The sequence below is a fragment of the Oncorhynchus keta genome, chromosome 25, assembly GCF_023373465.1.
Source record: "Oncorhynchus keta strain PuntledgeMale-10-30-2019 chromosome 25, Oket_V2, whole genome shotgun sequence".
Classification (NCBI taxonomy): domain Eukaryota; kingdom Metazoa; phylum Chordata; class Actinopteri; order Salmoniformes; family Salmonidae; genus Oncorhynchus; species Oncorhynchus keta.
This window is the reverse complement of record NC_068445.1, coordinates 40,468,127-40,482,620: the sequence shown is the minus strand read 5'-3', so window position 1 is coordinate 40,482,620 and position 14,494 is coordinate 40,468,127. Positions and strand designations below refer to the sequence as shown.

Below are 14,494 nucleotides of genomic sequence, written 5' to 3'. Positions count from 1 at the left end.
AGGAGAAAAAAAACCTGATCAAAATTAAAATCACAGACATTAAAAGACACACACACACACACACACACACACACACACACACACACACACACACACACACACACACACACACACACACACACACACACACACACACACACACACACACACCATATTTAGAGAGGGTTGTTCGTAGTACTTTCTTTGCCATCGTTGGTGAATGTTGGTGACCTGTTCTAACAGGAGGCAGAGCTACTGCGCTGTGAGTTGGAGGTCACCAGTCGTCACCTGGAGGGAAAACACGAAGCACTGAAGATCCTACAGAGTCAGGTAAATACAGACACATACAATCTCAATACTCCCTTTTCATTTGTTTAAAATGCACTTCCCCTCTTTTTCTTCCAGAGTATTCTAGACAGGGCGACCTCTCACACTAAGATTCTACTCCAGAAGAGTGAGGAGAGGACCAAGGCTCTGGAAAAGGTGAATGTTGTTTGTTTCTGGCCTGTTATGTTAAAAGTCCACAGGAAGGTAGGTCAAATAAAGGATTGGTTTGTTTACTTTCACATACTATAAGAATCAGTCACCTTGCTAATGAATTTCAGACTCTGACTTATGTGGCTTTCACTAGAATTTACCTGGTATTTACTAGTGCAGTGTTTCTCAACCAGTCCTCCAGTCCCCCCAACAGCCCAACTCCAGTCCTCCAGTACCCACAACAGCCCAACTCCAGTCCTCCAGTACCCCCAACAGCCCAACTCCAGTCCTCCAGTACCCCCAACAGCCCAACTCCAGTCCTCCAGTACCCCCAACAGCCCAACTCCAGTCCTCCAGTCCCCCCAACAGCCCAACTCCAGTCCTCTAGTACCCCCAACAGCCCAACTCCAGTCCTCCAGTACCCCCAACAGCCCAACTCCAGTCCTCCAGTACCCCCAACAGCCCAACTCCAGTCCTCCAGTACCCCCAACAGCCCAACTCCAGTCCTCCAGTACCCCCAACAGCCCAACTCCAGTCCTCCAGTACCCCCAACAGCCCAACTCCAGTCCTCCAGTACCCCCAACAGCCCAACTCCAGTCCTCCAGTACCCCCAACAGCCCAACTCCAGTCCTCCAGTACCCCCAACAGCCCAACTCCAGTCCTCCAGTACCCCCAACAGCCCAACTCCAGTCCTCTAGTACCCCCAACAGCCCAACACCAGTCCTGGAGTTGGACTGGAGTTGGGCTGTTTGGAGGGACTGGAGGACTGGAGTTGAGAAACACTGCAGTAAATTATGTGGTAACAATGGGAGCTTTCTGGTACTTTCAAAGAATTCTGCTTGTTTTAATACATCCTAAATATGCAGTATTTCCTAGGTTATTACAGTGCACTTACAGCTTGAACATGTATTTATGAACTCTGTCACAGGAAGTGAATGGCCTGCAGTGGGAGATCACGTATAACCAGATGCACTTCAAGAACTTTGAGCAGTCCTGGGAGCAGAAATATGTCAGGTGAGGTCATGGTTTTTTCCCCGTTTTTGATTGGTTGGTGTGTGCTTATGGGTAGGGTTTGCAGATTTTGATTGGTCAGTGTGTATGTGTGGGCAGAGTTTGCAGTGAGAATAAGGCCCTGAGTGACAGCCTGGGAGACAGGAGGAGAGAGGTACAGGAGCTGAGGACAGAGAACACAGGTAGGTACCTAGTCCTTCTGCTCAATCAACAATTATACTTGTCACTGTCTTGCAATGGAATTGAGAAAGAGTGTATGTGCTTCTCTCTCTCCCTTTGTGCCTGTGTGTGTGCGTGCGTGTGTGTGTGCGTGTGTGTACGCGCGCGCACGTGTAGCTGTGAGTCAGCAGTGTTTGGAACTCCTAGCCATGCTGAATGTCCGGGAACAGAGAGCCTTCCAGGGGACCAAGCCTTCATGCACCCAGGGGAGAGAGGAGGACCAGGGGACCAAGCCTTCATGCACCCAGGGGAGAGAGGAGGACCAGGGGACTGTTCTGGAGGTGAGAGAGAGAGAGGGCAGGAGGAACCAGAGAGAGAGGGCAGGAGGAACCAGAGAGAGAGAGAGGGCAGGAGGAACCAGAGAGAGACAGAGATTGAAGGAACAGGAGGAGAGAGAGAGGGCAGGAGGAGCCAGAGAGAGAGGGCAGGAGGACAAGGAGGGAGAGGGCAGGAGGATAAGGAGAGAGAGGGCAGGAGGAGCCAGAGAGGGAGACAGAGACAGAGGGAACCGGAGGAGAGAGAGAGAGAGAGAGAGAGAGATAGGGAACAGGAGGAGAGAGAGAGGGCAGGAGGTTCCAGAGAGAGAGAGAGACATAGGGAACAGGAGGAGAGAGAGAGAGAGAGACATAGGGAACAGAAAGGAAGAGAGAGAGAGAGAGAGAGAGAGAGAGAGAGAGAGAGAGAGAGAGAGAGAGAGAGAGAGAGAGAGAGAGAGAGAGAGAGAGAGAGAGAGAGAGAGAGAGAGAGAGAGAGAGAGAGAGGAGAGAGAGAGAGAGACATAGAGACATAGGAACAGGAGGAGAGAGAGAGAGAGAGAGGAGACAGGAACAGGAGGAGAGAGAGAGGGCAGGAGGTTCCAGAGAGAGAGAGAGAGACATAGGGAACAGGAGGAGAGAGAGAGAGGGAGACATAGGGAACAGAAGGAAGAGAGAGAGAGAGAGAGAGAGAGAGAGAGAGAGAGAGAGAGAGAGAGAGAGAGAGAGATAGGGAACAGGAGGAGAGAGAGAGGGCAGGAGGTTCCAGAGAGAGAGAGAGACATAGGGAACAGGAGGAGAGAGAGAGAGAGAGACATAGGGAACAGGAGGAGAGAGAGAGAGAGACATAGGGAACAGGAGGAGAGAGAGAGAGACATAGGGAACAGGAGGAGAGAGAGAGAGGGCAGGAGGTTCCAGAGAGAGAGAGACAAAGGGAACAGGAGGAGAGAGAGAGAGAGACATAGGGAACAGGAGGAGAGAGAGAGGGAGAGAGAGAGGGCAGGAGGTTCCAGAGAGAGAGAGAGAGACATAGGGAACAGGAGGAGAGAGAGAGGGAGAGAGAGAGGGCAGGAGGTTCCAGAGAGAGAGAGAGACATAGGGAACAGGAGGAGAGAGAGAGGGAGAGAGAGAGGGCAGGAGGTTCCAGAGAGAGATTACATAATGTATTATGTTATATGATTACATCATCTATTATGTTATATGATTACATCATCTATTATGTTATATGATTACATAATGTATTATGTTATATGATTACACCATGTATTATGTTATAGTTGTTATTGGGTAACAAATGTTTACATTGCCAAAGAAAGTTGTAATTGTATGTCTGTGTCTTAGCTGGCTTCTACACTGAACAGAAATATAAATGCAACATGCAATAATTTCAAAGATTTTACTGAGTTACAGTTCATATAAGGAAATCAGTATTTTGAAATAAGTAAATTCATTAGGTCCTAATCTATGGATTTCACAAGACTGGGAATACAGATATGCATCTGTTGGTCACAGAAACCTTAAAAATAAAAGTAGTAAGGGGCGTGGATCAGATAACCAGTCAGTATCTGGTGGGATGAACTGGGACCTTTTCAGCTTCCAGGAATTGTGTGCAGTTCCTTGTGACATGGGGCCGTGCATTATCATGCTGAATGAGATGTTGGCGGCAGATGAACGGCACGACAATGGGTCTCAGTATCGCGTCACTGTATCTATCTGCATTCAAATTACCGTCAATAAAATGCAATTGTGTTCGTTGCCCGTAGCTTATGCCTGCCCATACCACAACCCCACCGCCACCATGGGGCACTCTGTTCACAACGTTGATAATCAGCAAACCGCTCGCCCACACAACACCATAACCAACTGCCATCTGCCCGGTACAGTTGAAACCAGAGTTTATCCGTGAAGAGCACACTTCTCCAGCGTGCCAGTGGCCATCGAAGGTGAGCATTTACCCACTGAAGTCAGTTACAACGCCGAACTTCAGACCATTCAAGACCCTGGTGAGGACGACGAGCACGCAGATGAGCTTCCCTGAGATGGTTCCTGACAGTTTGTACAGAAATGATTTGGTTGTGCAAACACACAGTTTCATCAGCTGTCCGGGTGGCTGGTCTCAGACGAACCTGCAGGTGAAGAAGTCGGATGAGGATGGTCCTGGGCTGACGTGGTCTGTGGTCGGTGCTTGTGAGGCCTTTTGGACGTACTGCCAAACTCTCTAAAAAGATGTTGGAGGTGGCTTATGGTAGAGAAATTAACATTGAATGATCTGAAAACAGCTCTGGTGGACATTGCTACAGTCAGTATGCCAATTGCGTGCTCCCTCAAAACTTGAGACATCTGTGGAGTTGTGCTGTGTGTCAAAACTGCACAAGGTGCACCTGTGTAATGATCATGCTGTTAAATCATCTTCTTGATATGTCACACCTGTAAGGTGGATGGATTATCTTGGTAAAGGAGAAATGCTCATTAACAGGGATGTAAACAAATTTGTGCACAAAAAGAGAGAATTAAGCTTTTTGTGAGTATGGAGTAGTTGGCTGTGTTCTAATTCTCTGTCTGTGTTGTAGCTGGCTGTGTTCTAATTATATGTCTGTGTTATAGCTGGCTATGTTCTAATTCTCTGTCTGTATCCTGTAGTTGGCTGTGTTCTAATTATCTGTCTGTATCCTGTAGTTGGCTGTGTTCTAATTCTCTGTCTGTATCCTGTAGTTGGCTGTGTTCTGATTCTCTGTCTGTTCCCTGTAGTTGGCTGTGTTCTAATTCTCTGTCTGTATCCTGTAGTTGGCTGTGTTCTAATTCTCTGTCTGTATCCTGTAGTTGGCTGTGTTCTGATTCTCTGTCTGTATCCTGTAGTTGGCTGTGTTCTAATTCTCTGTCTGTATCCTGTAGTTGGCTGTGTTCTGATTCTCTGTCTGTATCCTGTAGTTGGCTGTGTTCTGATTCTCTGTCTGTTCCCTGTAGTTGGCTGTGTTCTGATTCTCTGTCTGTATCCTGTAGTTGGCTGTGTTCTGATTCTCTGTCTGTATCCTGTAGTTGGCTGTGTTCTAATTATCTGTCTGTATCCTGTAGTTGGCTGTGTTCTGATTCTCTGTCTGTATCCTGTAGTTGGCTGTGTTCTAATTCTCTGTCTGTATCCTGTAGTTGGCTGTGTTCTAATTCTCTGTCTGTATCCTGTAGTTGGCTGTGTTCTAATTCTCTGTCTGTATCCTGTAGTTGGCTGTGTTCTAATTCTCTGTCTGTATCCTGTAGTTGGCTGTGTTCTAATTCTCTGTCTGTATCCTGTAGTTGGCTGTGTTCTAATTCTCTGTCTGTATCCTGCAGTTGGCTGTGTTCTAATGCTCTGTCTGTTCCAAATGTAGTTGGCTGGCTCTGTCCCCTGTAGCCAGGCTGTGCTAATTCTCTGTCCATCCTGTAGTTGGCTGTGTTCTCTCTGTCTGTACAAGAGGTAGAGTCCCCACCTTAACCACTAATACAAGAGGTGGGTCCCCACCTGTCTAACCACTAATAGTTGGCTGGGTCCCCACTCTGTAACCTGTATCCTGTAGTTGGCTGTGTCCCCACCTTAACCACTAATACAAGAGGTAGGCTGTCCCTGATTAACCACTAATACTGTCTGTAGTAGACTCCCCACCTTAACCACTAATCCTGTAGTTGGCTGGGTCCCCATTCTCTGTAACCTGTAATCCAAGTTGGCTGTGTCCCCACTCTGTCTGTACCCTGTAGTTGGCTGTGTCCCCACTCTGTCTGTTCCATTAATAGTTGGCTGTGTTCCCATTCTCTGTCTGTAATCCTGTAGTTGGCTGTGTTCCACCTTAACTGTCTAATACCTGTAGGTGGCTGTGTTCTGATTCTCTGTCTGTAACCACTAGTTGGCTGTGTTCTGATTCCCTGTCTGTATCCTAATACAAGTTGGCTGTGTCCCCATTCTCTGTAACCTGTAATCCTTGTAGTTGGCTGTGTCCCCACCTTAACTCTGTCTGTATCCTGTAGAGGTGTTCTGATTCTCTGTCTGGTCCTCTGTCTGTATCCTGTAGTTGGCTGTGTTTAACTCTGTCTGTATCCTGTAGTTGGCTGTGTTCTGATTCTCTGTCTGTATCCTGTAGTTGGCTGTCCCCACCTTAACTGTCATGTAATCCTGTAGTTGGCTGTGTCCCCACCTTAACTCTGTCTGTATCCTGTAGTTGGCTGGGTTCCCACTCTGTCTGTATCCTAGTTGGCTGTGTTCTGATTCTCTGTCTGTATCCTGTAGTTGGCTGTGTTCCCCTGTCTGTACCCTGTAGTTGGCTGTGTTCCCCTCTGTCTGTATCCTGTAATGGCTGTGTTCTAGACTCTCTGTCTGTATCCAGTTTAATACAAGTTCTGACTCCCTGTCTGTAACCACTAATAGTTGAGCTGTGTTCCCATTCTCTGTCTGTAATCCAAGTAGGTGGCTGGGTCCCCATTAACCACTGTATCCTGTAGGTTGGGTCCCCACCTTAACCACTAATACAAGAGGTAGACTCCCCACCTGTAACCATTAATACAAGTTCTAGACTCTGTCTGTCTGTACCACTGTAGTTGGCTGTGTTCTAGACTCCTGTTCCAGTTGGCTGTGTTCTGATTCTCTGTCTGTATCCTTAACCATTAATTCCTGTCTGTAGTTGGCTGTGTTCTGACTTCTCTGTCTGTATCCACTAGTTACTGTGTTCTGACTCTCTGTCTGTGATCACTAATACAAGAGGTAGGGTCCCCATTCTCTGTCTGTAACCACTAATAGTTGGCTGTGTTCTGACTCCCCACCTGTAACCACTAATACAAGCTGGCTGACTCTGATTCTCTGTCCCACCTTAACTGTTCTAAGATCCTGTAGTTGGCTGTGTTCCACCTTAACTGTCTAAGTATCCTGAGTTGGCTGGTCCCATTCTCTGTCTAACCACTAATACAAGTTGGCTGTGTCCCCACCTTAACCTGTAATCCTGTAGTTGGCTGTGTCCCTGATTAACCACTAATACAAGAGTTGGCTGTGTTCTGATTAACTCTGTCTAATCCTGAGTAGACTGTGTTAACCACTAATTCTCTGTCTGTATCCCCAGTTGGCTGTGTACTGATTCTCTGTCTGTACCCTAATACAAGTTGGCTGTGTTCCCACCTTAACCACTAATCCTGTAGTTGGCTGGTCTAATTCTCTGTCTGTATCCTGTAACCATCTGATACAAGTTGGTAGGGTCCCCACCTTAACCACTAATACAAGAGTTGGCTGTGGTCCTCTGTCATCCTTAACCACTAATACAAGAGGTAGGGTCCCCATTAACTCTGTCTAATCCTGTAGTTGGCTGTGGGTCCTGTCCATCCTGTAACTGGCTGTAATTCAAGAGGTCTGGTCCCCAGTTGGCTGTTCTGTTCTTAACCTGTCTAATCCTGTAGTTGGCTGTCCCCACCTTAACCACTGTACCTGTAGTTGGCTGTGTCCCTGATTCTCTGTCTGTATCTAATACAAGGCTGTGTTCCCATTCTCTGTCTAATACTGAGTTGGCTGGTCCCCACCTTAACCACTAATACAAGTAGTTGGCTGGTCCCCACCTTCTCTAATACTGTTCCTTAACCACTAGTTACTGTGTTAGACTCTGTCTTAACCATTAATACAAGAGGTAGGGTCCCTGTCTGTAACCACTGTAGTAGGCTGTGTTCTAACTCTGTCTGTTCCTGTAGTTGGCTGACTCCCCTGTCTTAACCACTAGTTGGCTAGTGTAGACTGTAGTTGGCTGTGTCCCCACCTTAACCACTGTACAAGAGGTAGCTGTGTCCCCACCTTAACCCTGTAGTTGGCTGTGTCCCCACCTCTAACCACTAATCTGTCTGTTACTTGTAGCTGGCTGTGTTCTGATTTAACTGTCTGTATCCTGTAGTTGGCTCCCCACCTTAACCTGTCTGTATCCTGTAGTTGGCTGTGTCCCCACCTTAACCACTGTTACTTGTAGCTGGCTGTGTTCCCATTCTCTGTAACCCTAATACAGTTGGCTGTGTTCTAATTCCCTCTGTCTGTATCCTACAGTTGGCTGTGTTCCCACCTGTCTAATACAAGTTGGCTGTGTTCCCCATTCTCTGTCTGTAACCTGCATGGCTGAGGTAGGGTCCCCAGTGTCCACTAATACAAGAGGTAGGGCCCCCCTGTGCCAATACAAGCCAGCCGGAAACAGGTTCTCCACTAAGACAAGAGGTAGGGTCCCCACCTTAACCACTAAGACAAGAGGTAGGGTCCCCACCTTAACCACTAATACAAGAGGTAGGGTCCCCACCTTAACCACTAATACAAGAGGTAGGGTCCCCACCTTAACCCTAATACAAGAGGTAGACTCCCCAATAACCACTAAAGAGGTAGGTCCCCACCTTAACCACTAATACAAGAGGTAGGGTCCCCACCTTAACCACTAATACAAGAGGTAGACTCCCCACCTTAACCACTAATACAAGAGGTAGGGTCCCCACCTTAACCATTAATACAAGAGGTAGAGTCCCCACCTTAACCACTAATACAAGAGGTAGGGTCCCCACCTTAACCACTAATACAAGAGGTAGGGTCCCCACCTTAACCACTAATACAAGAGGTAGGGTCCCCACCTTAACCACTAATACAAGAGGTAGGGTCCCCACCTTAACCACTAATACAAGAGGTAGAGTCCCCACCTTAACCACTAATACAAGAGGTAGGGTCCCCACCTTAACCACTAATACAAGAGGTAGGGTCCCCACCTTAACCACTAATACAAGAGGTAGACTCCCCACCTTAACCACTAATACAAGAGGTAGGGTCCCCACCTTAACCACTAATACAAGAGGTAGACTCCCCACCTTAACCACTAATACAAGAGGTAGGGTCCCCACCTTAACCACTAATACAAGAGGTAGGGTCCCCACCTTAACCACTAATACAAGAGGTAGGGTCCCCACCTTAACCACTAATACAAGAGGTAGGGTCCCCACCTTAACCACTAATACAAGAGGTAGGGTCCCCACCTTAACCACTAATACATTGTTCACCTGGTCCTGGCTGTGCAGGCTTTTATTCCAAACCAGCACTAAAACACTGGATACAACTGATCAAGGTCTTGATGATTAGCTGTAACGTGTGTCCGGGCATGCTTGCCTACATGCCCAGTGGTGGAAAAAGTACCCAATTGTCACACTTGAGTAAAAGTAAAGATACCTTCAAAGAAAATGACTCAATTAAAAGTTAAAGTCACTCAGACAAATACTACTTGAGTTTAAGGATACACATTTCGGTCCATTTTTTTGGGGTCCAATGCTATATATAGCCTGTTAGTGAACATGCAACTCATGTAATTTAAGCAGCTAACAATAAATAATTTACCATAATACAATTCACAGGAAACACCTTACTAAACTGTGCACCTGATGAGAGCAGTTCCAAATGATTATTTTATTTGTAAAAAAAATAATAATGTTTGAACCTTCATTTAACTGGGCAAATCAGTTAAGAACAAATTCTTATTTACAATGACGGCCTACCAAAAGGCATAAGGCCTACTGCGGGGACGGGGGCTGGGATTAAAAATAAAAAATGTATATAGGACAAAACACACATCATGACAAGAGAGATAACACTACATAAAGAGAGACCTAAGACAACATAGCAAGGCAGCAACACATGAAAACACAGCATGGTAGCAACATAACATGACAACAACAGGGTAGCAGCACAACATGGTACAAACGTTATTGTGCACAGACAACAGCACCAAGGGCAAGAAGGTAGAGACAACAATACATCACACAAAGCAGCCACAACTGTCAGTAAGAGTGTCCATGATTGAGTCGTTGAATGGAGAGATTGAGATAAAACTGTCCAGTTTGAGTGTTTGTTGCAGCTCGTTCCAGTCGCTAGCTGCAGCAAACTGAAAAGACGAGCGACCCAGGGATGTGTGTGCTTTGGGGACCTTTAACAGAATGTGACTGGCAGAACGGGTGTTGTATGTGAAGGATGAGGACTGCAGTAGATATCTCAGATAAGGTGGAGTGAGGTTTAAGAGGGTTTTTATAAATGGGTGGCAGGTAGCCTAGTGGTTAGAGCGTTGGACTAGTACACCTAAACTACGGCTGGTAGCCTAGTGGTTAGCCTAGTGGGGTGGTAAGGAAGCCTCGTGGTTAGAACGTTGGGCCAGTATCCGAGAAGTTGCTAGATAAAATCCCCGAGCTGACAAGGTAAAAATCTGTCGTTCTGCCCCCTGAACAAGGCAGTTAACCCACTGTTCCCCGGTAGGCTGTCATTGAAAATAAGAATTTGTTCTTAACTGACTGGCCTAGTTAAATAAAGGTAAAATAAATAAAAATAAATAAAATAAGCATAAGCCAGTGGATCTTGCGACAGTAAACAGAGATGACCAGTTTACAGAGGAGTATAGAGTGCAGTGTTGTGTCCTATAAGGAGCATTGGTGGCAAATCTGATGGCCGAATGGTAAAGAACATCTAGCCGCTCGAGAGCACACTTACCTGCCAATCTATAAATTATGTCTCCGTAATCTAGCACGGGTAGGATGGTCATCTGAATCAGGGTTAGTTTGGCAGCTGGGGTGAAAGAGGAACGATTATGATAGAGGAAACCAAGTCTAGATTTAACTTTAGCCTGCAGCTTTGATATGTCCTGAGAGAAGGACAGTGGCTAGATCTAGCCATACTCCCAAACTCTAAGCCCTCAGAGGTAGTAATAACATCTGTGGGGAGAGGGGCATTCTTCTTACCAAACTATGTGACCTTTGTTTTGGAGGTGTTTAGAACAAGGTTAAGGGTCGAGCAAGCTTGTTGGACACTAAGAGGATCAAGCTGATTCTAAACCATTTTACAGAGGCCAGTTTATGAAGGAAGGATTGCTCAAGTTTTTTGGCAGGTGTCTATGACAAATCAGGACAGGTCGTTTCACTGAGCAGCCATTACGAACACAGGCTGTAAAACAGTGATCACTAAGGTCATTACAGAAAACACCAGACTAATTATTTGTGAGGATAACATCAAGAAGAGTAGCCTTTTCTGGGTGTTTGGAGTCATACCTTGTGGGATTGGTAATAATCTGAGAAAGATTTAGGGAGTCCCATTGCTTTAGGACTTGGTCAGGTGGTTTAAGCATGTCCCAGTTTAGGTCACCTAGCAGGACAAATTTAGACTGGTATAAGTGGCCAGGAGAGAGTTTAGGACAGGTAGGTTACAGGCCGGTGCTGATGGAGGACAACAGCACCTAGCAACAGTCACCCAGCAACAGTCAACAAAGAGCTATTTGAAAGTTGAATACTTAAAACTAGCAAATCAAATTGTTTGAGGACAAACTTTGTGGAGACAACCGAACCGTGAAGGTGATCCTTGGTAAAGATTGCCACTCCCCCACCTTTGAAAGATCTATCTTGCCAAACAAGGTTATAACCAGAAAGTTTCACATCAGTGTTCAAAACACTTCATTAACCACATCCCAGTAATGACCAACACATCTGGATTGGAGCTGTGAACCCACACTTTCAATTGTTCCAGTTTAGGTCATAAGGTTGTAGTGTTAACTTGCAGAAATGTGACAGATGAAAATCTCAGTTTAGAAATTTTGAAGAAGGGGGAATCTAATAGCAACTACTATAACGGTTAGTTCATATGAAGAGGATTGTGCCTTTGGCTTCTGGACAACGAAATAAAGCTGATATGAAAACCAATAGAACAGGAGAGAAATACTGGTTAATGGCACGAGGAAGTCTTTATGGCATAAATGGCATATATATTTATAAAATAATTGCCTCCACGTTTTAATGGATGGATTTTGGCTAGGCTACTTTGAAGCAATGTAAAACACACGGTCATTATTTGAAGTAAAGTAAAAGGTTCAGGATTGAAACCGTTATACTGCCTCGAGCTCCCATTGTAAAGTGGTGGGTGACGCGATAATAGTCAACCGTAGGAAGGCTAAAGCCTATGCATCCGAATGGCGAATTGGAGGCGCACTTTACGAGTGTTGATTGAGAAATAAAATAGCTCCTTTCTATTCGTGGCCACCAAAGTCTTTAACACGCAATTGCAATATAGAATTATTATTTGTTGCGCAATGACTGAGTTTAGAACAGCAGGTTTCACTCTAGTAGTTTCCAGGCTTTTTGAGGAGCTACTCTCTCGCAGGTGGCAGGGTCCATTCCTCTCGTCTATCTCGGCTCTGTATGCTGTGGGCGTGTGATAAATAAAATGCATGACGACTAACGAAAATACACACGCGCCAATTTAATTCCACACAAATTAACATGCAAATGAACCTATAGATCGATAAGCATGACGGTCACATGTATTATCAGCAGCTAACCGTTGACATCCCTAACTTGAGTAAAAGTATCTGCTTTTAAATGTACTTAAGTACAGGTGTGGAAAAAGTACAACATGTTCATCCTTGAGTAAAAGTACAAAGTAAAAGTCAATGCTGTACATCAAAATCCTTATATTACGCAAACTGCACAATTGATTGTATTTATTTTTACGAACAGACAGTGGCACACTCCAACACTCATCATCTACAAACACAGTATTTGTGTTTAGGGATTCGGCCAGATCACAGGCAGTAAGGATGACAAGGCGTTATATTGATATGTGCGTTAATTGGACCATCAATCTGTTCTGCCTGAGCGTTCTGAATAACGAGTATTTATTGCGGTCAGGGAAATGTATAGGACTAAAAAGTCAATCGTTTCTTTAGGGATGTAGTGAAGTAGAAGTTGTTTGTGTGTGTGTGTGTAGCTGGAGGGCCATGGCAGGAGGATGGAGGAGACGTTGCTCATGGCGGACGCATTTCGGATCGCCTTCGAACAGCAGCTCAGGAGGCGCAGCGATCACTTCCTGATTCTGGCCGAGACAGACAGGAACAAGTCCCGCCCACTAAGGCCAGAAGGTATACTATATTGAAATATACTGTATTGTCCTCACTTCAACAAGACACAGAAACATGGAAGTTAATGTTCTGTAAGTTTGAGTGTATCACAGCGAATGATGTATATAAATATCTATGTAATATTGATATACAGGGCATTCGGAAAGTATTCAGACCCCTTGACTTTTTCTACATTTTGTTACATTACAGCCTTATTCAATCTACACACAATACCTCATAATGACAAAGTGAAAACAGGTTTATAGACATGTTTGCAAATGTATTAAAAGTTTTTTTTTTAAATGATACCTTATTTACATAATTATTTAGACCTTTTGCTATGAGACTCAAAATTGAGATCAGGTGCATCCTGTTTCCATTGTTAATCCTTGAGATGTTGTGGTAAATTAAATTGATTGGACATGATTTGGAAAGGCACACACCTGTCTATATAAGGTCCCACAGTTGACAGTGCAAAAACCAAGCCTTGAGATCGAAGGAATTGTCCGTTGAGCTCTGAGACAAGATTGTGTGGAGGCACAGATTTGGGGAAGGGTACCAAAAAATGTCTGCCGCATTGAAGGTCCCCAAGAACACAGTGGCCTCCATCATTCTTAAATTTAATAAGTTTGGAACCACCAAGACTCTTCCAAGTGCTGGCCATCCGGCCAAACTGAGCAATCAGGGAGAAGGGCCTTGATCAGGGAGGTGACCAAAAACCCGATGATCACTGAAAGAGCTCCAGAGTTCCTCTGTGGAGATAGCAGAACCTTTCAGAAGGACAACCATCTCTGCAGCACTCCACCAATCAGGTCTTTATGGTAGAGTGGCTAGACTGAAGCCACTCCTCAGTAAAAGGCAAATGACAGCCCACTTGGAGTTTGCCAAAAGGTCCCTAAAGGGCTCAGACCACGACAAACAATATTCTCTGGTCTGATGAAACCAAGATTGAACGCTTTGCCCTGAATGCCAAGCGTCACGTCTGGAGGAATCCTAGCACCATCCCTACGGTGAAGCTTGGTGGTGGTATTCTGTGTGGATGTTTTTCAGCTGCAAGGACTGGGAGACTAGTCAGGATCGAGGGAAAGATGAACGGAGCGAAGTACAGAGAGATCCTTGATGAAAACCTGCTCCAGAGTGCTCAGGACCTAAGACTGGGGTGAAGGTTCACCTTCCAACAGGATAATGACCCTAAGCACACAGCCAAGACAATGCAGGAGTGGCTTCGGGACAGGTCTTTGAATGTCCTTGAGTGGCCCAGCCAGAGCCTGGACTTGAACCCAAACAAACATCTCTGTAGAGACCTGAAAATAGCTGTGCAGCGACGCTCCCCATCTAACCTGACAGAGCTTGAGAGGATCTGCAGAGAAGAATGTGAGAAACTCCCCAAATAAAGGTGTGCCAAGCTTGTAGAGTCATACCCAAGAAGACTCCAGGCTGTAATCGCTGAAAAAAGGTGCTTCAACAAAATACTGAGTAGGTGGTCTGAATATTTATGTCAATGTGATATTTTTGTTTTTGCTTTGTCATTATAGGGTATTGTGTGTAGATTGATGCGAAATGTGGAAAAAGTCAAGGGGTCTGAATACTTTACGAAGGCACTGATACATCGTGTTTTAAGACAACAGAAGTGAGGCTGTTTGTACAGTATGAATCAATGAATGGATGACT

General features: G+C 45.4%; 1 protein-coding gene across 1 annotated transcript in view; it reads left to right on the top strand.

The window, feature by feature from the left end:
• Positions 1–14,494, top strand: part of ccdc125 (coiled-coil domain containing 125) — a 42,579-nt gene that overhangs the window by 22,786 nt on the left and 5,299 nt on the right. The window contains exons 5-12 of the mRNA XM_052479952.1: positions 223–309; positions 385–462; positions 1,385–1,470; positions 1,567–1,649; positions 1,804–1,967; positions 3,824–4,127; positions 7,016–7,023; positions 12,694–12,844. Coding sequence (XP_052335912.1) covers positions 223–309; positions 385–462; positions 1,385–1,470; positions 1,567–1,649; positions 1,804–1,967; positions 3,824–4,127; positions 7,016–7,023; positions 12,694–12,844 — 961 coding nt within the window. The remainder of the gene's footprint in view (positions 1–222; positions 310–384; positions 463–1,384; positions 1,471–1,566; positions 1,650–1,803; positions 1,968–3,823; positions 4,128–7,015; positions 7,024–12,693; positions 12,845–14,494) is intronic.